This window comes from Hemibagrus wyckioides, linkage group LG15, assembly GCF_019097595.1.
Source record: "Hemibagrus wyckioides isolate EC202008001 linkage group LG15, SWU_Hwy_1.0, whole genome shotgun sequence".
In the NCBI taxonomy this organism is placed as follows: domain Eukaryota; kingdom Metazoa; phylum Chordata; class Actinopteri; order Siluriformes; family Bagridae; genus Hemibagrus; species Hemibagrus wyckioides.
The window spans coordinates 16,860,592-16,881,091 of record NC_080724.1 but is presented as its reverse complement, the minus strand read 5'-3'; the positions used below and the strand labels follow the sequence as shown (position 1 = coordinate 16,881,091).

Here is a 20,500-nt window from a genome sequence, read left to right as displayed (position 1 = left end):
GCTCAGGAAGAGTTCAATGCATGAAATTGGCCAATTTTCTTTTTCAAGGGTGGGGAAACGGCTGTGGCGAATGGTTTAAAAATGTTCCCAGCGGCCCGCTTGCCGAAGCGAACAGCGCCATCTGTTGCCTCGCGGTGCTCTTTTCATTCTGTCTCCCTGTAAATGGTTGTTGATGAGCGCAATTCTCAGCGGTTATGAGCTCTTTAAGTAGGCCAGGCTGCTTCTGTTTCTCCGACTAGCCTCATTGATTGTGATCCATCTTTAATCGAAACCAAATGATCATTCTCCAACGTCGTCCATCACATCATCCACCAAAGTCTCGATTAGACCCGTGTAGACTTTGACCTCATTTCTCTCTCTCTCTCTCTCTCTCTCTTTTTTTTTTTTTTTACAGCATCCTCTTTGCAGACATCGAAGGCTTCACGAGTTTGGCGTCGCAGTGCACGGCGCAGGAGCTGGTGATGACACTTAATGAACTGTTTGCTCGTTTTGACAAATTAGCCTGGGTAAGCAAACACCATCGATCCCTTATTAAAGCCACAAGCCTTGGCGCAACTGTTAACACTGGCCAACCTGAGGGATTGCTTGATGATTAAATCTAGGATTATTACACGTTCCCGATATCTCCTCAGTGTGCGTTTTCCTCGGTTTTGTATCGCTAGTTATTATAGCCGCAGCAATTAAACTACAATATATGCGCTGTGTGTTTTCAATCGGAGACTGAATCAATAATGAAGCGTTCGCTTAGGCGGAATTGTATTTTTTATTTTTTTTCGGTTTGTTTAGAGAGGGAACAAGGTCACAATAAAAGTAATATCTTACCCAAAAACAGCATTAGATACAGCGATTAGAGATTTTATTACAACAGAGCGAGCTCGGGTAAAAGAAATCACCGTCATCTTGATTTCTGTCTGAAGCTCTAGTTGTGTTTTTATAAAACTGAAATAAAACGACGATCTTTTAAAGAATCCTTTGTCCCACACAAGATAAACTTCCTTACATGAAAGTCCAGCTAGTTTGATTAGAGCTAGTGTATCACCTTATCAGTGTGCGTAAAGTAAAAGGATAAACAAACATGTTTGTACATGTTGGACATATTTGAGGAGCAACAAAGGCTTGACAAGCAACAGTTTGTTACAGGAGGTTGAATAGCGACTTAGATTTAGTTTGTAATATTCTTCTCTTCATGATACTGATTTTGCAGTGTGTGTGTGTGTGTGAAAGGTTTTGTTTCTATGTCTTTGCGGAAACCAAATATACCCTCGGGGTTAGGAATATCTGACAGTTTTGACCTTGCTGGGACAACTGCCTTTTTGTATGTTTCCATTTGGTTACTGAGGTCAAGGTTAAGGTTAGGGTGAAGTGTAAGCATGGTATTAAGTAGCTACGTTCATAAATATGTCAATGGAAGGTCCTCACAAGGATATGGATAGTAAGTGGTGTGTGTGTGTGTGTGACTTTGTTTTGGCAGGAGAACCACTGTCTCAGGATAAAGATCCTGGGCGATTGTTACTACTGCGTGTCTGGCTTGCCTGAGCCGAGAGCTGATCACGCTCACTGCTGTGTCGAGATGGGCGTGGACATGATAGAGGCCATCTCGTGAGTTTTCAGAATCTGAATCGATTCAGTCAGATTTTTATGAAATCAGCCGACTGCTCACACCGAACACAGACGCTGTAAAAGCAAGAAAAATCAGTGAAATACAGTAACTGCCGCTGACGTGCTGCTTCCCGAGCCGGTTCATGTCCAGCTCATACCCTTCTACGTAAATCAGCTGGACTTAGCCGGCCAGTACCTTTCAGTTCCAGCACCAAAACATTGTTATTTTTGAAGTAAGAAAGGAAACGTCAAGGGCACGTCTGTGATCTCAAACGTATCTAGTAAAAGAATATCTCTCACTTCGTACGTCATTGTTGATGAAGGATTTGACTTTCGGCAGTAAGATATGTTATATGCAACTCGGAAAACATGACAAGGTATGCTGTTCAAGGAAAATAATCAATGTTGAGGTGACTCTGTATTGATTCCTCTAATACAACAGCAATCTGTACAGGATTATAACTTTTAATTAATTAATTAACATGTTGTATCTAGTTGTAGTTACACTTCTTGTGGTAGCTGCTGCTGTTGAAATTCACGTTCACTCTCGTTATAGCAGCTGTAACATTTCGATTTACATTTACAGCATTTATCCAGAGTAACTTACTTATTATTCATCTCTTCACCATCCTCTCTCACAAAATATAAGATACGAAAATTTCTTATTTACTTCTTCATTACATTTACATTTCTGGCATATGGAAGATGCCCTTATCCAGAGCGACTTACATTTCGTCTCATTTTATACAACTGAGCAATTGAGGATTAAAGGCCTTGCTCAGGGGCCCAGCAGTGGCACCTTGGTGGATTCAAACTTACAACCTTTTTTGGTAGTCCAACACCTTAACCACTAAGCTACTTACTATTACTTGATAGCTTGTCATGTTTGGAAATAGGTTCTACAAAAAGTTCCCCCAGAGGAAAGTTATGGAGGTTTCATGGTTTGATAACCATAGTTACTATACAGTACCATAGCAAAACTCTAGTAAACAATTGAAATGCAGGAAAAAAATGAAGAGTAGTTCTTTAAAAGGTTCTCTGGACATACCTCAGGTTCAGATCCGGTACGGCATCACAAAGTTATAAACCAATTGCTGCATTTAAATGCAGTTTACTTTGTAAGAAAGCATAATATTAGGGATCTGTGGAGGATTTACAATTTTGGGCATCTGATTTCCTGAAAGAGAAAAACAACTGTCTTTTATAGCAACATGCCACCCATATGGATTCCCCCCCTACAAATATAACAACCAAAAAGAGCCGTGTGTGTGTGTGTGTGAGCAGTTTGGTGAGAGAAATCACCGGGGTCAACGTGAACATGCGGGTGGGGATCCACAGCGGGCGTGTGCACTGCGGGGTTCTGGGACTGCGCAAGTGGCAGTTTGATGTCTGGTCCAATGACGTCACACTGGCCAACCAGATGGAGGCTGGAGGCAAAGCAGGGTAAGAGCAACACACCAAAACACGCACAGACACCATACAGTGCCGGGATTGATATCTTAAAAACCAGCATTACAAAAAGCGCTTAGCTCCCTGTCTATTCTTCACGTATGTAATAAAGCTGTATGTCATGTTAATAAAACTTCCACAGACGTATCCACATCACTAAAGCTACCCTGCAGTATTTGAACGGAGACTACGAGGTGGAGCCAGGCTTTGGCGGAGAGAGGAACGCCTACCTCAAAGACAACAATATCGAGACCTTCCTGGTGCTCGGCTGCAGCCAAAAAAGGGTCAGTTGTGCACAACGATCACAACAGATAGGCAGTGTAGAGTTGAAAAGTCTGAGGCCACAAAAGAAATCCGGGAGTAATGTACACATGACCAGGCATAACATTATGACCACCTGCCTACTATTGTGTTGGAACCCCTTTTGCTGCCAAAACAGCCCTGAACCGTCATGCTCTGTGTATTTGGACACCTTTCATTAACTTCTTCAGCAATTTGACCAACAGTAGCTCATCTATTGGATCCGATCACACACGCCTTCGCTTCCCACGTGCAGCAATAAGCCTTGAACACCCATGACCCGGTCCCCGGTTCACCACTGTTCCTTCCTTGGGCCACTTTTGATAGATACTGACCACTGCAGACCAGGAACACCCCACAAGAGCTGCAGTTTTTGAGCTGCTCTGATCCAGTGGTCTAGCCATAACAATTTGGCCCTTCATCAAACTCGCTCAAATCCTTACGCTTGTCCATTTTTCATGCTTCTAACTATCAACTTTGAGGACAAAATGTTCACTTGCTGCCTAATATATCCCACCCACTAACAGGTGCCCTGATGAGGAGATAACATCACCTGTCACTGCTCATAATGTTATGCCTGATCAGTGTATATATTTTGTTAAATTGGAAATAAACAGAAGGGTTTAGAAAGTTGAAATATTCAAAGAAGTATTCTATCAGAGTGTGTAAAACGACACTCTGATGGATTTCATATAAAATCGATTAGAAATTGTTGCAGGAACTTGTGAAGTCTAAGAATTTCATGTAAATATTCTCAACTTTTCCCTCAAGTTGTTGTCAGTAATAAAATCTCTAATGAAAATTTCTTGCAATACATGATAAACAAATGCAAAACACAAGCATTATTATTATATATCTTGGTATACACTAGACAATGACGTTTCTTTGTTCTTTGTGTGTGGATCGTGTAGAAGGAAGAAAAAGCCGTGATGGCTAAGCTGCAACGTGCCAGAGCAAACTCATGTGATGGGTTAATGCCCCGCTGGGCTCCTGACAGATCCTTCTCCAGGACCAAAGACTCCAAAGTTTTCAGGCAGATGGTGAGTTGTGCACAGAACACAAACGTTCACTCAGTGTAGTCCTTCTGGTTTTGGGGGAAAAAAATGAACAGAAAATCTTCGTCACGCGTCGGCCATCAGTTTTAAACACTATTAATGCAAATGTTTATAAGAATAGATTTACTCACAGTTTGAGATTTGAAGATGTTCTCACTTTTCCTACCTCGTCATCCATTTGAAATGAATCAGCTGTAAGAAAAAGACTTGGGTAAAGCAGATAACACACACACAAACCAAAGACTTTTCAGTGTATGTTTTGTTCTTAACCTTTGGTCCAGATTCAGACGTTATCATGGCTGCAGATTTGGAGGATTTACTATTTACAGGCATTGAAATCTCGTTCAAATTAATTTAGAAAGTTCACAAAAGGGGAAAAGTCACAGAAGGATGTGAAGGATGTATTTGTTTTAGTAACGGTCACTTTTCTTTTCACGCCAATTTTTTTAAATCCTGCATGTCTATTGTTATCCTAAGGTGTACATTTTCATTCCCATCAAATCGAAGCCATGCCTGATCCCACCTGTTTAATCAGCGACCTTCGTTTTCAATAGACCGTCAGGTGTGACTTCTGCTTGGATGTAATGAAATCCTGCACCAACGCCGGCTCTGTCTGGATCCGACTGATTTAGATGAACGTGTGAATTCACAAGCTAGTGTCAGTGCTGAAAATGGTCAAATAAAGCAGTTTCTTATTATTAAGCAGTGTTTCCACACTGGATTTCATACCCTGCTGTTTTCTTACTGAAGCAAAAAACAAACCCTTCAGAAAAAAATCTCATGCACTCAGTTTTATTTCATGATTTTTTTTCTTTCTTTTTTTGACCTGCTTTGGATTTTCTTATTAGCAGTGTTAGGACCTCATGCTGTTAGTATGCAAACATCCGACTCTGGACGTTTACTCACCCAGAAATGTGTTTTGGATTGTAAATGTGGTCTTTGTTACTACTAACACGTATACACAACAGAGTTGTTACACAATAACACTCTCTGGATCTGGATCTGTTCAGTGCTCAAATGTTGGGGTATAAAGCCGGAGTGGGCGTGGCTTAAACAGGGTCTGGTCTCTGTACCTTATTACTAGTTCAGTGTTCAGTTTTAATAATAGGGTGTTTTTAATAATGGATATAATCTCAAGAAATCTGGATGTAGGATTAAAATGTGAATTAATAATTTCGGAGACCCCACTACATTAAAAAAATTGTCTAGCAAATATTTCCAAAAATATAAACATACTAGGAGGCTTTGCGTACTGTATGTGCCGCAAGCTTCATTGCTTGCTCATGACTGCGTCGAGAAAATAAACAAATAAACCTATGTCTGTATTTGTGTCCGTTTCGAAAATACACTCTTCGTACAGTGCTCGATTCCATCTCTCATATTGAAGCACATTCCTAGCCTTAATATTCAGGTGTAATATAGAGTAATAGCATGAAACCGTGAGCGTTAAACACCGAAACCTGCTCGGAGCTGCCGCTCTGGGAAATGAATCAAAATTGCCTCATAAATCTCACCATCTCTATCTGTTTCTTGTTACTTAAAAGCTGTAGGCTGGTCAGAGTGTGTTTTTGTCTTTCACTTTGTTTGCACTGGTCACTGTAACTAATCCCTGTGTCCTGCTCATCCCCCAGGGCATTGATGAAGCCTCAAGCAAAGACAAGTGAGTACTGCTGCTTTTCTTGGTGCTCCCCCTCGCAGGCAGTGGCTTAGATTTCCGTTCTGTCACTGAAGCCTCAGCGCTGAGCCTGCGTGATATGAACATGCCCATGAAGGCTTATTTCTAATAAAGCCCTCCTTTGTGTGGCTTATTGAAATACCAAGCCGACTGCTATAAATAGTTAAACAGCTTTAGGACAGTGATTTTAACCACACTGTGACATTCCTGTCATGCAGAGCGGGATCATTACTTGATCCCTCCTCACTGCTGAAGCATATTTGACAGCTCGGTCTAAATGAAACGCGTGCTCTACTTTGTAGCCGAAGTGCTCAGGAGGCCCTGAACCCTGAGGACGAGGTAGACGAGTTTTTGGGACGTGCCATCGACGCTCGCAGCATCGACCAGCTACGCAAGGACCACGTCAAAAAGTTCCTGCTCAGGTTTCAGACGCCGTTGCTGGAAAAAAAGGTTCATAAGCAGTCCAAAAATCTGCATCTGACTGATTCACCCTTGTGCGACGGCTCATATATTATCTTTGTCTCCGCAGTACTCTAAGAAGGTGGACGATCGATTCGGGGGTTATGTGGCCTGTACTCTGGTGGTGTTTTGCTTCATCTGCTTTATTCAGATCATCGTTTTTCCACAGTACGTAGTTTCAGTGCTCTGCTACATATGCTGTGTGTTTCAGATGTATGTTATGTGTCTCATATACAATACAGTGCCTTGCAGAAGTATTCTCCATTCCCTCTCCCTTAACCTTTCAAACAGTTCATAGTGTTCATAGGATTTCACTTCCTGTATGTGTAGAAAGATCTAGGGGGGTGAATAGTTATGCACTCACTCAAGTTTTATGTACTGTTTTGGTAACTTTATTGTTATATATTTTTACCTACTGTTACATAATATAATATAATATAATATAATATAATATACACTGACCAAGCATAACATTATGACCACCTGCCTAATATTGTGTTGGTCCCCCTTTCTGCTACCAAAACAGCCCTGACCCATCATGCACTGTGTATTCTGACACTTTTCTATCAGAACCAGCATTAACTTCTTCAGCAGTTTGAGGAACAGTAGCTCATCTGTTGGATCGGATCACACGGGCCAGCCTTCACTCCCCATATGCATCAATGATCCTTGGCCACCCATGACCCTGTTGCCAGTTCACCACTGTTCCTTCCTTGGTCCACTTTTGATAGATAGTGACCACTGCTGACCAGGAACACCCCACAAGAGCTGCAGTTTTGGAGATGCTCTGATCCAGTCGTCTAGCCATCACAATTTGGTCCTTCGTCAAACTCGCTCAAATCCTTACACTTGCCCAATTTCCTGCTTCTAACACATCAACTTTGAGGACAAAATGTTCACTTGCTGCCTAATATATCCCACCCACTAACAGGTGCCATGATGAGGAGATAATCAGTCTTATTCACTTCACCTCTCAGTGATCATAATTTTATGCTTTATTAGTGTATTTATATTTATGACATTATAATTCCAGTTAAGCATTTCAGTTCCTGGGGGGTGAATACTTATGCACAGCAGAATTTTTTATTTTCAAGACCTGGAGTGTAAGACGATGTTTATATTTTCCTCTCATGCTTTTCTGCAGCACGACACTTATGCTTGGCATCTTCATCAGTATCTTTCTAATCCTTGCCAACATCCTCTTCGTCTGTGCCATCTACTCGTGTATTAAGGTCAGAACAGTGGCTCAGTCACGCTCTCACTGTTTCATTTGTATAAACACATAATTAATGAATATCCACCCCTGCTAGTATTTCATTCCTCTCTGTTTTCTTTTGTTTTTTAGCTCTTCCCTGTGGTCTTGCAAACAGTGTCAAAGAAGATAGTCGAGTCTCGCACTAACAGCACGTTAGTAGGAATCTTCACCATCCTGCTTCTGTACCTCTCAGCGTTTGCCAACATGGTGAGCATCCTTCGGTCAGAAGCGAGCACGGCGATGAAAAATCTGTTAGTCTAAGTCGTATGAGGTTCTCGTGTTCTGAATCTTTTCCTCTTTCGGTATATCACACTCTGCGGCCACTTTAATAGGAACACCGATCCGCATCCATTCAGTCAGTCAGTCAGTCAGTCAGTCAGTCAGTCAGTCAGTCAGTCATATAGCAGCAGCACAGTGCATGAAATCATGCAGATAACACTACATTATACATTACACTATAGAGGGAAAAGATGTCATCTCAGTGATCTGGAATGTGACATGGTTGTTTATGCCAGACTGACTGGTTTGTGTGTTTCAGAAACAGAAAACCTAGAGGGATTCCTCTAGAGTAGGAACAGTCTCTAGAGTTTACACAGAGTGGTGCAAAAGAACAGAAGAATTAAATGAGTGGCAGTTTTTTAGGCAGAAAATCCTTGTTTCTGAGTGAGAGGTCACATGACGAGCATTTCTCTAGTTTGTATTTTTAATTAATTAATCTTCCTTCCTTCCTTCTTTCTTTCTTTCTTTCTTTCTTTCTTTCTTTCTTTCTTTCTTTCTTTCTTTCTTTCTTTCCTTCCTTTCTTCCTTCCTTCTTGTCTTTCTTTCTTTCTTTCTTTCTTTCTTTCTTTCTTTCTTTCTTTCTTTCTTTCTTTCTTTCTTTCTTTCTTTCCTTTCTTTCTTTCTTTCTTTCTTTCTTTCTTTCTTTCTTTCTTTCTTTCTTTCTTTCTTTCTTTCTTTCTTTCTTTCCTCCTTCCTTCCTTCCTCCTTCCTTCCTTCCTTTCTTTCTTTCTTTCTTTCTTTCTTTCTTTCCTTCTTTCCTTCCTATCTCCTTCCTTCTTTCTTTCTTTCTTTCTTTCTTTCTTTCTTTCTTTCTTTCTTTCTTTCTTTCTTTCTTTCCTATCTCCTTCTTTCTTTCTTTCTTTCTTTCTTTCTTTCTTTCTTTCTTTCTTTCTTTCTTTCTTTCTTTCTTTCTTTCTTTCTTTCCTTCCTTCCTTCCTTCCTTCCTTCCTTCCTTCCGTCTTTCTATCTTTCTTTCCTTCCTTCCTTCCTTCCTTCCTTCCTTCCTTCCTTCCTTCCTTCCTTCCTTCCTTCCTTCCTTCCTTCCTTCCTTTCTTTCTTTCTTTCTTTCTTTCTTTCTTTCTTTCTTTCCTTCCTATCTCCTTCTTTCTTTCTTTCCTTCCTTCCTTCCTTCCTCCCTCCCTCCCTCCCTCCCTCCCTCCCTCCCTTTCTTTCTTTCTTTCTTTCTTTCTTTCTTTCTTTCTTTCTTTCTTTCTTTCTTTCTTTCTTTCTTTCTTTCTTTCTTTCTTTCCTTCCTCTTTCTTTCTTTCTTTCTTTCCTTCCTTCCTTCCTTCCTTCCTTCCTTCCGTCTTTCTTTCTTTCTTTCTTTCTTTCCTTCCTATCTCCTTCTTTCTTTCTTTCTTTCTTTCCTTCCTTCCTTCCTTCCTTCCTTCCTTCCTTCCTTCCTTCCTTCCGTCTTTCTATCTTTCTTTCTTTCTTTCTTTCCTTCCTTCCTTCCTTCCTTCCTTCCTTCCTTCCTTCCTTCCGTCTTTCTATCTTTCTTTCTTTCTTTCTTTCCTTATTTTTCCCTCTTCTCAGAGTGGTGTTAATAGTCCAAAATCCAAACAATCTCCTTACTGTCTCCTGTGGGTGGCGTTTTGTTTACAATGCACAGAAAAGTGTGAGGGACAGAACCTTGACGAGATGGAGGTCGATGCTGGTGAATCGTGGTCATTGCTTAAAGGTGTCCACAGAGGACCGCTGTCCATTAGTGTGATTGGTTAAACCTTTCACGTTACTTCCTCATGTCGAGTTCCATAATAAAAATTGGTCCCCAATTCTAAAGATATCCATCTATGTAAATAAACAATAAAACAAAAAATAAACAATAAAACAGTCGAGATAACGCCCGCCGGGAAAATGACCCCCACAATCAGTCCAGAATACAGAGATCGATTTCCTGGACTGCACCCAGGTTTGAGACAGCTTTAATGAAAAGCACCCAACTCTTCCTGCACACAGACTCTGTTACAGTTAGCATTCAAGGACTCCTCCATTTCTGGTGCACAGAATTCCTAATCTGCTCTCTGTTAGCTGCTGTAGCTGATTTTGTCCATTGGTCTCACGAGGCCTGGATTTACAGAAGATTAAAGTTTATGCATCTGTTCAGATTGTATTAAGCATTCATTTTTCTATTCGTTTTGTTTTATTTCCTACAGTGAAATAGTGATCGAAGTCCCCTCTCTCACTGTCCTCTGTGGTTTCAATGATTTGTCGTGATATCGCTTTAAAATCCGTTGCTGGACGTTTAAAGGTTAACTTTGTTCTGAGAAAGGTCATTAGTTGTTTCAGACCTGCACTGGAATTTTCCGGAGTGGTGCAAAGCACCCAGTCATCAGCAAGCTTGTGAGTATGAATGCCTCAGCAGCTTGTTTAAAATCACGCTGTCCAGTCAGAAGTTACGTTTGTACAGTCCTTTTGTATCCTGATGTCATTTTTTTTGTATGTTATCATTTATTCTGTACATCACGTTGCAACAGACAAAACGATTTTAAGTTTAAGTGTTTGGACTCGGACCAAATTAATGATTAATCGTTATCCTGAGATAAAAGCGAGTTCACATCAATCACACCAACACTAGCCACTCGTGAGCTCATGCACGTGGAAGTGGGCTCAGTGGATAGCGCTTGCCTCTGAGTGTGTAACACCAACCCATGATGTTGCATGAGATGCGATCAGCTGGCTTCACAAAATAGCCTTCACCCCATGGTTGGTAGCTGTCATGTGACAATGGAGCCATCTGTGAGGTGGACCTGGCCGTCACTAGATTATAAAAAATATCAATCACTACACCTCAGGTATTCCCCCCGTGAGGTACGATATATGGTTGCGCAGGTGAGGAGTGAGATTCATTTTAAATAAATGGTACCAGATTTGCCATCCTTTGCGCGTGCATTTTAACGTAGCAGTACTCTGAAAAGTGAAAAATACACCAAAAGGGCAGTTTTCTATTTTACCCCTAATAAAACTAACAAATTATGTAACTTATGTAACTGGACCTCCTGGAAGCTCCGCCCCTCCCCAGGTCCTTAACAGCACTTCATGCAAACCCCACCCCCACTTCTCACATAATAATCTCGATTTTCTTGCTTTCCGATTCTGACACAATAAATATGAACTTGTAATAAAATCTTGAGTAGCAAACTACAAAAATGTTTTCTGAAAATGTGAAAAAATTCCATTTAGTTCATTTGATTTTATTTATGTGGGTCTGACAGGAAAAGTTTGAGCATTAGACATGCTACGTAGTCAATAGTAGGCGGACATCTGAATATCTGTGGCATTAATATTGAGTTCTGCTTTGCTGCTATTAATAACCTTCACTTTTCTGGGAAGACTGTTATATTTTGGGGTGTGGTTGTGGGGATTTCTGATCAATCAGCCATGAGAGAAGACGGGGTTGGACACCGATGTTAGGTGAGGAGGCCCTGGTGTCAAGCCTTCAATCTAATTAATCCCAAAAGTGTTCAGTCAGGTTGAGCTCAGGACTTTTTTTTCTCTTTCTTTCTTTCTTTCTTTCTTTCTTTCTTTCTTTCTTTCTTTCTTTCTTTCTTTCTTTCTTGTCTTTCTTTCTTTCTTTCCTTCCTTCCATCTTTCTTTCTTTCTTTCTTTCCTTCCTTCCTTCCTTCCTTCCTTCCTTCCTTCCTTCCTTCCTTTCCTTCCTTTCCTTCCTTCCTTCCTTCCTTCCTTCCTTCCTCCCTCCCTCCCTCCCTCCCTCCCTCCCTCCCTCCTTTCCTTTCCTTTCCTTTCCTTTCCTTTCCTTTCCTTTCCTTTCCTTTCCTTTCCTTTCCTTTCCTTTCCTTTCCTTTCCTTTCCTTTCTTCCTTCCTTTCCTTCCTTTCCTTCCTTCCTTTCCTTCCTTCCTTCCTTCCTTCCTTCCTTCCTTCCTTCCTTCCTTCCTTCCTTCTTTCTTTCTTTCTTTCTTTCTTTTTTACCCCAGCCTTGGTACACCATGTCGACATTTGTGCACAGGGTCATTGTCATGTTGGAACAGATTTGAGCCTCCCATGAAAGGAAATCTTAATGCTACTGCATTAACAGTGAGATTTTAAACAACAGTGTGGTGAAGCACCAGAGTGTCGCTGTGACGGTCAGGTGTCCATAAACTTTCGGACATGTAGTGAACTTGCGTATGAACAGAATTTCATCTCATAGCCAAATAAGCGCTGAAATGTAAACATCCTGCATTTACTCATGGCTAAAATGAATATCCTAATGTTTTTCTCGCACTAATCTGACTCATTATCTGTCGTCAGTTTACATGCGAGAAGGAGGACCTGATTCAGTGTGTAGCACAGGACCAGAACATCAGCGAGGGCGCCGTGACACTGTGTATCCTGCACAACCTGACCCACACAGCAGACGACACTCTCACACTCTGCCCCAACCACAAAATACCGTGTCCTTTCCCTGAGGTCAGTGTGTGCGGAAGCATGTGACCACCAGCGTCTTGCATTCAGATCCACATATCAATTCTGTGTGTGTGTGTCGGCGTATCTGACGTGCCTGTTGTGTGTCCTGTCCAGTATTTCACCTACAGTGTGCTGCTGACTCTGCTGGCCTGCTCTGTCTTTCTGCACATCAGCAGTATAGGCAAGCTGGCATTAATGCTGCTCATTCAGCTCAGCTTCCTGCTGCTGGTCGAGTGGCCTCTCGTGGTGCTGTTCGATAACGCCGACCTGCTGGTGTCCGCCAACGCACTGTGAGTTCAACTCATCACACACGCTCGTAGCATAGAGAAAGCGTCTAGAGATGCATCGGGCAAAGCATTTGTATGAGAAGAAAATTAACATAAGATCAGACCGATAGCCTGATGCCACTACTGCTATTGATGCAGCATTAATTCATTCTTTATGATCTAATGTAGAATTCAATATCTACGATCTGTATCTCTAACCCTGATCAGGATTAAAACGAAACTGTGCTATTATAAGAGAACGACAGCTTCTTTCATCGTTACGCTAATCCAAAGTACTTTCATTTGACCTTCTATATCATTCCAAACACTTTGACTTCCTTTTACGAGACCTTGAGGTGACTTTCCGCTTTAGAGTGTGGGCTTGTGTGTGCGTGTAAGTGTGTGTATGTGCGTGTGTGTGTGTGTGTGAGTAAGTGTGTGTGTGTGTGTACTTTGTGGGTCATGCAGGTCACTAATGAGAATGTTTCTATTTTTGCACACAGGTCTGGTTTCAATAAAACAGAGGCTTGGTAAGTTCATAACACAGACGCTGATTTTGTGCCCTTGTGAAATCTGGTTCAAAGTCTGAGTGAGTAGTGGACTGAGACCAGGTCGCTCCAGATCTAGATCTAGATCTTTTTTTTTTTTTTCGAACAGAGAAAGAATGTTGTCTTAAAACGTAACTTGAAGTCGAACTACGATGGAATGTAGGTGCTGCAAAATGTTTCGTCAAACATTTAGCCAACTTTCTTTCCATTATCGTAATAACTCGTAATAAGGTCTGTCTCAGGTGAATACTGTTCCTATTGAGAGAAAGTACCTGAATAGATAAAGTTTCAGTCTATGTAAGAGAACACTGAGTGATCTAATAGCCTGTGTACCAATTATCTACTAATTACTATTAAATTATACCAAGTACGTCGTGCTGTTATTCTGTTACTGGATCATTTATTAAATTAAAAAAAAAAAAAAGCTCACCAGGTTCTCAGGAACATGTCAGTCCTGGATTTAGGAGACAAACATGACCAAAACACATCCAAGACAGCAGACATGACCTAATTGACGGCTCTCTCAATTGACGTCTGGTTTTAAGTGTTAGAAGTTGTTAGAAAGGTAATTAGGTAAGACGATGGGCCTCATTTATCACACCGGATACGAATGGATTCATTCAGGAACTGGGAACTTTTAACCAAGCAATTTAAAATCCTGTTCAGAAATATGTTTGTATCCTACTCGTGCTCTTAAGCACAGGGGATGGTGGTGGTGGCTCAAGTGGTTAAGGCCCTGGGTCGTTGACCAGAAAATCTGGGTTCAGGCCCCAGCACTGCCAAGCTGCTACCGTTGGGCCCTTGATCAAGGCCCCCCAAAACCCACCCTGCTCCAGGGGCGCTGTATCATGGCTGACCCTGCGCTCTGACCCCAACCTCCAAGGATGGGATATGTGAAGAAAGAATTTCACTGTGCAGTCATGTATATGTGACAAATAAAGGCAACATAACTTAACTAAAGTAAACCCTGATAGATTCAGATCATACTGTATAATTTGCATAGATTTCTGCACTTTTGTGAATGAATTATAATAGCTTATTCTTCTTTTCTGTTCCAAATGTAATGCGACTTCTGTAAAAGCCGTTTGTTTCATATTAAATGAAGAAATAAAGCAGTAGAAATAATTTATGGAATAAAGAAATGAAGCCTACATATAGATTTTTTCCCCCTCCATTTTCATGTCAAGTCATTTTATTGTTACTTCAATCACTTCACCTTCACTGCAATTCAGCTCTCGATGTTGTTCTCTTCAGTGTGTTGTTACACTATTCAACAATGTGCAGTATATTTTCATTAGGGGTGGAGGCCACAGTGGCTTTGTGGTTAGCATGTTTGCATCACACCTCTAGAGCTGCGGCTTTGATTTGTGCCTCCACCCTGTGCGTAAAGAGTTTGCATGCTTTCCTTTGGGAATTTCAGTTTCCTCCCCCAGTCTGAAGACGTGTTGTAGGCTTGTCGGCATCTCTAGATTATCTGTAGTGTGTGAATGTGTGTTCGATTGTGCCCTTAGTACCCTGTCCAGTGTGTCCACCAGGTCCGCTGGGGTAGACTGTGTAGGATCAGTTGTAAAGAGGATGCGTAAATGTGAACCAAAAGTGCATCCGCTTCTACGCATCTGCTGCTTTATTATCATTTCAGCTCTATGTGCTTTGCCTTGTGGGCGTCGCCAAATGCAAATCAGTTGTACTATGTATTCCACTGGTAATTTACAGGTGATTGGCTTTCATTAGCATACACATGCGAGTGTGAAGCAAATCAGAGTTTCCAAAAACTCATGCAAATCCGGTGGAATTTTTTAGTACGATTTGGTTTTACTTTTACTAAAAGTTGAGTTGAATGAATGAGGCCCATTGTTTGTGTCACACTGAAATTCAGAAAGTGGGGGGGGTACAAACTTTAATAATAATAATTGAAGATGGTAAATGTTTTAAATATATTTTATTCACTGTATATTTGTAATTTTATTATTTTATTTATTTATTTATTTATTTATTATTATTATTATTATTATTATTATTATTATTATTATTATTATTAACATATTATTTTATTCCTGTCCCTGTAGCTAATAGTAAATGTCTTAAATATATTTTATTCACTGTGTATTTGTAATTTATTTATTTATTTATTTATTTATTTATTTATTTATTTATTATTATTAACATATTATTTTATTCCTGTCCCTGCAGCTAATAGTAAATGTCTTAAATATATTTTATTCACTGTGTATTTGTAATTTTATTATTTTATTTATTTATTAATTAATTTATTATTATTATTATTAACATATTATTTTATTCCTACCTGCAGCTCTGAGCCTTACTCAAGCAAGGTGCCGCTGAAGATGATGACTCCTGTAATCCTCACCGTATTTGTGCTGGCGCTGTATCTGCACGCACAGCAGGTCGAATCCACCGCACGCCTCGACTTCCTGTGGAAGCTGCAGGTGCATCTCCCCATGCTCATGCCACTGAGAATTAGCCTTCACTGTAAAGTATGAAATTGCCAGTTGAACGGATTACACAACAGGGCCCGAGGCTTCGTTTTATATATATATATATGCATTTGTGACTTACTTCTTGTCACCGAGCTACAATTTCAGGATCGCTAAGGACAGAAATTAAAAAGAAAAAGATCAGTATGCGAGGAAAAGGTGGCGATGTAATCACCTTGAAGGGAAAACCGAGCGAACGAAGCCGTATTTGTGTTTTCATGTAAAGAGTGTTTGTTCTGACTCGGAGCGTTGTGTGTGTGCTTATCCTCTCGGTGCGGTTTGTTTAGGCAGGTGAGAACACAGCAATCCCACTAGGGTGTGACCGTTCCAAGAGCCATCTGAGAAAGGTGTCCTTGGTCCAATTCCAAAAGCGAACTCTACTGCGGTTCATGTGCAGCAAGAAACAGATTCAGCTCTGAATTAAAAGGCCTGCAGGAAGCGAAGCAAGCACGCCGAGTGCTTCTGGCTTGTAGCTTTTGATTTTAGACACAAGCTGTTTATTGTTCCTCACTTTTGCACTATTGTCTATAAATACCTCTAATATGCAGTGACACCCTTGTCTCTACCTGCAGATATTATTTATCTCAAAAAATATAACTCATTATATTTATAAATAAATATATTTTTACATAATTATAAAAATATAATGATATAACTCTTAGATAGAAACTAAATTTCATATAATAATAACAGAGACGGTGAAGGACAGAGCTGCAGAAATGTGTGATGGATATTTGGACCGGCAAAAAAACACTGGTTTTGTTGCACATGGTTTTTTACATGAACCCTACATATGAGTCAATCCACATCATTTCTTCCTTTCTTCCTTCCTTTCTTCCTCTGATTATGTGCAGGATCAAACTAAACCCAACAGAACAGCAGACAAAACAAAAAGATCAATTTCATAGTAATGTAAAAGCCCACTAAGAAGCTTTATCCCAAATCGCTGTTTTGTTAAGAAATTAGCATTTTGAATTAGCATTTTGTTTATCTATTATTAAAAATATATAAATAAAGAAATAAGGACTCGTGTTTTCCTTTAATACGACCAACAGAACTGAGTTTTAAAACCTAGTGAACTAGCATGAGGATGTGTTTTTGATAAAAGCACATCTGTAAGTCACTAAAAAAGTTGAAGCACACAGTGTAGCAGACTGCACTGGCAGCACATGTCATCTCTTACTTATTTGTTTTGTCGTCTGTCCGCAGGCTACAGAAGAGAAAGAGGAGATGGAGGAGCTGCAAGCCTATAACCGTCGTCTTCTTCATAACATCCTGCCGAAAGACGTGGCTGCCCACTTCCTGGCCCGAGAGCGCCGCAACGACGAGCTTTACTACCAGTCATGTGAGTGCGTGGCTGTGATGTTCGCCTCGATCAGTAACTTCTCCGAGTTCTACACGGAGCTGGAGGCCAATAACGAGGGCGTGGAGTGCTTGAGACTGCTCAACGAGATCATCGCAGACTTTGATGAGGTAAGACAGCAGGACACAGCAGTTAGCCACAACTCTCACAAGTCTGTATAGCTTTTAATATTCACTCTAACCCCTGTGATTAAATGATGGCCGTGATTTTAGTGATCTCAGTGATCCGTAATGTCCTCAGATCATCAGTGAAGATCAGTTCAAGCAGCTAGAGAAGATCAAAACGATAGGAAGCACGTACATGGCGGCGTCGGGCCTGAACGACTCGACGTTCGACAGAGAGGGCCGCTCGCACATCTTGGCACTAGCTGACTACGCCATGAGGCTACGGGAGCAGATGAAGTACATCAACGAGCACTCGTTCAACAACTTCCAAATGAAGATTGGTCAGTAAAATCTGGTCATCCCGATTACACTTCCTTCCTTCAGCTTAGCATACAAAATGCATTTTGCTATTTTTATCAGTACAGTTTCCCATAAATGAAGGCTTAGCAGAAAACAAAAAACAGTGAGTATACCGTATATGTGTGTGTGTGTGTTCTCTACAGGGCTGAACATCGGGCCCGTGGTCGCTGGAGTGATCGGAGCTAGAAAGCCGCAGTACGACATCTGGGGAAACACGGTCAACGTGGCGAGTCGCATGGACAGTACAGGAGTACCTGATCGCATCCAGGTGCCAGCTCTCTCTATATATAACCTCTCTGTGTCCATATAATATACACTGACCGCTTTAATAGGAACACCTGTTCATATTGTTGTGTATTATATCTGCGTAAAATCATGGAGATGTGGGTTAAGAGCTTCAGGTAATATTTATGCATCAGGATATCCAGATTCCAGTTTCTAATCAGAGTTTCAAATCTGAGCTTAAGTGGGAACAGGCTCAGTGAAACAGCATCACTGAACAAAGTAAACCAGGCAAAAGAGCAGGCGATGTTTTACCGATCATCACACAGTCCAGTTTCGGTGAGCCTGTGCCCGCTGTTTCCTCAGATCCCCGCTTTCAACTGTAATCTTCTGCATTTGTAGCCACTCTGCCTCAAGAGTCCATGTGTTCTGTGAGCGGTTTTCTGCTCATGATGGTTGTAAGCAGTCCTTATTTGACTTCCAGTAGTCTGCACAGCAGATGTTTTTAGTTTTTCGCACCGTTCTCTTCAGACTGCTGTGTGGGAAAATCCCCAGAAGATCAGCCATTTCTGAACTACTCAAAACACCAACAACGTATGACACAAGTCAGTGAGATCACATTTTTTTTCCCGTTCTCTTTGACGTGAAGCTCTTGATCTGTATTTACGTGAATTGAGCAAGTGTTCCTATTAAAGTGTCCAGGAGTTTATCTTCAAATACACACGAGTCGGCTTTAGTATTGGCAGTAGCAGTAGTAGACGTAACCTTTATTTAACAAGGATAGAAATCTACACTTTTACAAGAAGGCAGCAAAAAATAAATAAATGAATATTGCTGACAACATAAAAAATACACACATGGTCCAACATGGCTATAGGTTATTAACAAGTGCTGCAAATTCCGCCAGTTTAAATACATTGATAAGGCATTAAAGTTTTTTTTCCCCAGGTCAGACCTCACTAAACACCTCCATACATAACTATTCACTGAAGAATGGTTTGAATAGAAATACAGAAGCTGAAAACCTTCACACATTTTCTGTCATTTTAAACACCAGTAAGTTTTACAAGCCCCGCCCCCTTCCCCTGTCTCACCTTAGTTAGATTTTTTGACCAGTGGTCTTTTGTCTCAACTCAGCTTTTCCGCTTGAAATATCTGGCAAAAAAAGTCCTATTTTTAATAATAACAATAATAATAATAATAATAATAATAATAATAAGTTCTCAAGGTAAATGGAGAACAATTGATAAAATTGATTTATGTTTTACTTATACATGGCAGGAATTTATAGTTAATATCACTTATTAATATAACTATATACACCGATCAGGCATAACATTATGAGCAGGGACAGGTGACATGAATAACACTGATTATCTCCTCATCATGGCACCTGTTAGTGGGTGGGATATATTAGGCAGCAGGTGAACATTTTGTCCTCAAAGTTGATGTGTTAGAAGGAGGGGAAGTGTAAGGATTTGAGCGAGTTTGACAAGGGCCAAATTGTGATGGCTAGACCACTGGATCAGAGCGTCTCCAAAACTGAAGCTCTTGTGGGGTGTTCCCGGTCTGCAGTGGTCAGTATCTATCAAAAGTGGTCCAAGGAAGGAACAGTGGTGAACCGGCGACAGAGTCGTGAACAGACAAGGATCATTGATGCACATGGTGAGCGAAGGCTGGCCCGTGTGATCCGATCCAACAGACGAGCTACTGTTGCTCAAATTACTGAAGAAGTTAATGCTGGTTCTGATAGAAAGGTGTCAGAATACACAGTGTAGGACGGGTCAGGGCTGTTTCGGCAGCAAAAAGGGGGACCAACACAATATTAGGCAAGTGGTCATAATGTTATGCCTGATCAGTGTATACTAAAAATCAGTTATTATTAGAGATGCACTGAAATCTATTTCATCCACTTGAAATCTTTTGGACAGAAAAAAAAAAGGAAATAAATAAAATGTAAAATTAAAAAGGATAAATTTATTGGTGAAAGAAGCTGTAAAAATGCTGAAAATTTTGCCTGAAAAAAAAAAATCATTTTTTAATTTCCACATAATTAAATATAATTAAAAAGTGATTTAAAACAGTTTGTTGTCCTGTGTTGTGCTGTATGGGTTTGAATAGTTTGAGCAGCAGGAGATCAGCGTTCTCTCCTCACTCTGATTTACATCACATTCTTGAAGAAAAGTGTTTTTAGGGTTTTTGTTTTACTTTAAACCACTAAATTCCTAACCATAGTTAACCGACTGCCACAGACTGTTTGTATGGTGTGACCTTGAAGATTACACATCTGACATTGTTTCATCCGTTGGTGGGAAATTCCCCTGCGTTTCCTAATCTGGACTTGATTCACACCTGTGATGTCATGAAACTGCCTCTGTACTGGTCTGCAACCACAGGTCCAGTCATTTAGCTGTTCCACTAGGAGCCAAGTCAAAATCTGCAAAAACATGTATGCGAGTCTTATAACTAATAAATGCGGTCTGCACTGCCCCCTGCTGTTCATCAAGTGTAACTGCATCAGTGTGACATGAATTCAGATTAACGCTGCCTTCACGTGCTGACGGAATGACCGTCAAAAGTACGAGTTTCTAAGTAGGAAGTTGCACTCATTGAGCCCCCAAGTCGTAATCACGACTTAGAGTTTAGTTCCTGTACTGAATTTT

The 20,500-nt window shown here is 40.7% G+C and overlaps 1 protein-coding gene across 2 annotated transcripts in view; it reads left to right on the top strand.

Moving 5' to 3' along the window:
- adcy6b (adenylate cyclase 6b) overlaps positions 1-20,500 on the top strand; it is a 70,351-nt gene that overhangs the window by 47,201 nt on the left and 2,650 nt on the right. For both annotated transcript variants that reach the window (XM_058409645.1, XM_058409646.1), the window contains exons 6-22: positions 395-506; positions 1,472-1,599; positions 2,884-3,042; positions 3,191-3,332; positions 4,260-4,388; positions 6,035-6,063; positions 6,381-6,528; positions 6,608-6,705; positions 7,682-7,769; positions 7,883-7,999; positions 12,324-12,482; positions 12,594-12,769; positions 13,249-13,275; positions 15,605-15,740; positions 16,998-17,261; positions 17,392-17,596; positions 17,759-17,883. In XM_058409645.1, coding sequence (XP_058265628.1) covers positions 395-506; positions 1,472-1,599; positions 2,884-3,042; positions 3,191-3,332; positions 4,260-4,388; positions 6,035-6,063; positions 6,381-6,528; positions 6,608-6,705; positions 7,682-7,769; positions 7,883-7,999; positions 12,324-12,482; positions 12,594-12,769; positions 13,249-13,275; positions 15,605-15,740; positions 16,998-17,261; positions 17,392-17,596; positions 17,759-17,883 — 2,242 coding nt within the window. The remainder of the gene's footprint in view (positions 1-394; positions 507-1,471; positions 1,600-2,883; positions 3,043-3,190; positions 3,333-4,259; positions 4,389-6,034; positions 6,064-6,380; positions 6,529-6,607; positions 6,706-7,681; positions 7,770-7,882; positions 8,000-12,323; positions 12,483-12,593; positions 12,770-13,248; positions 13,276-15,604; positions 15,741-16,997; positions 17,262-17,391; positions 17,597-17,758; positions 17,884-20,500) is intronic.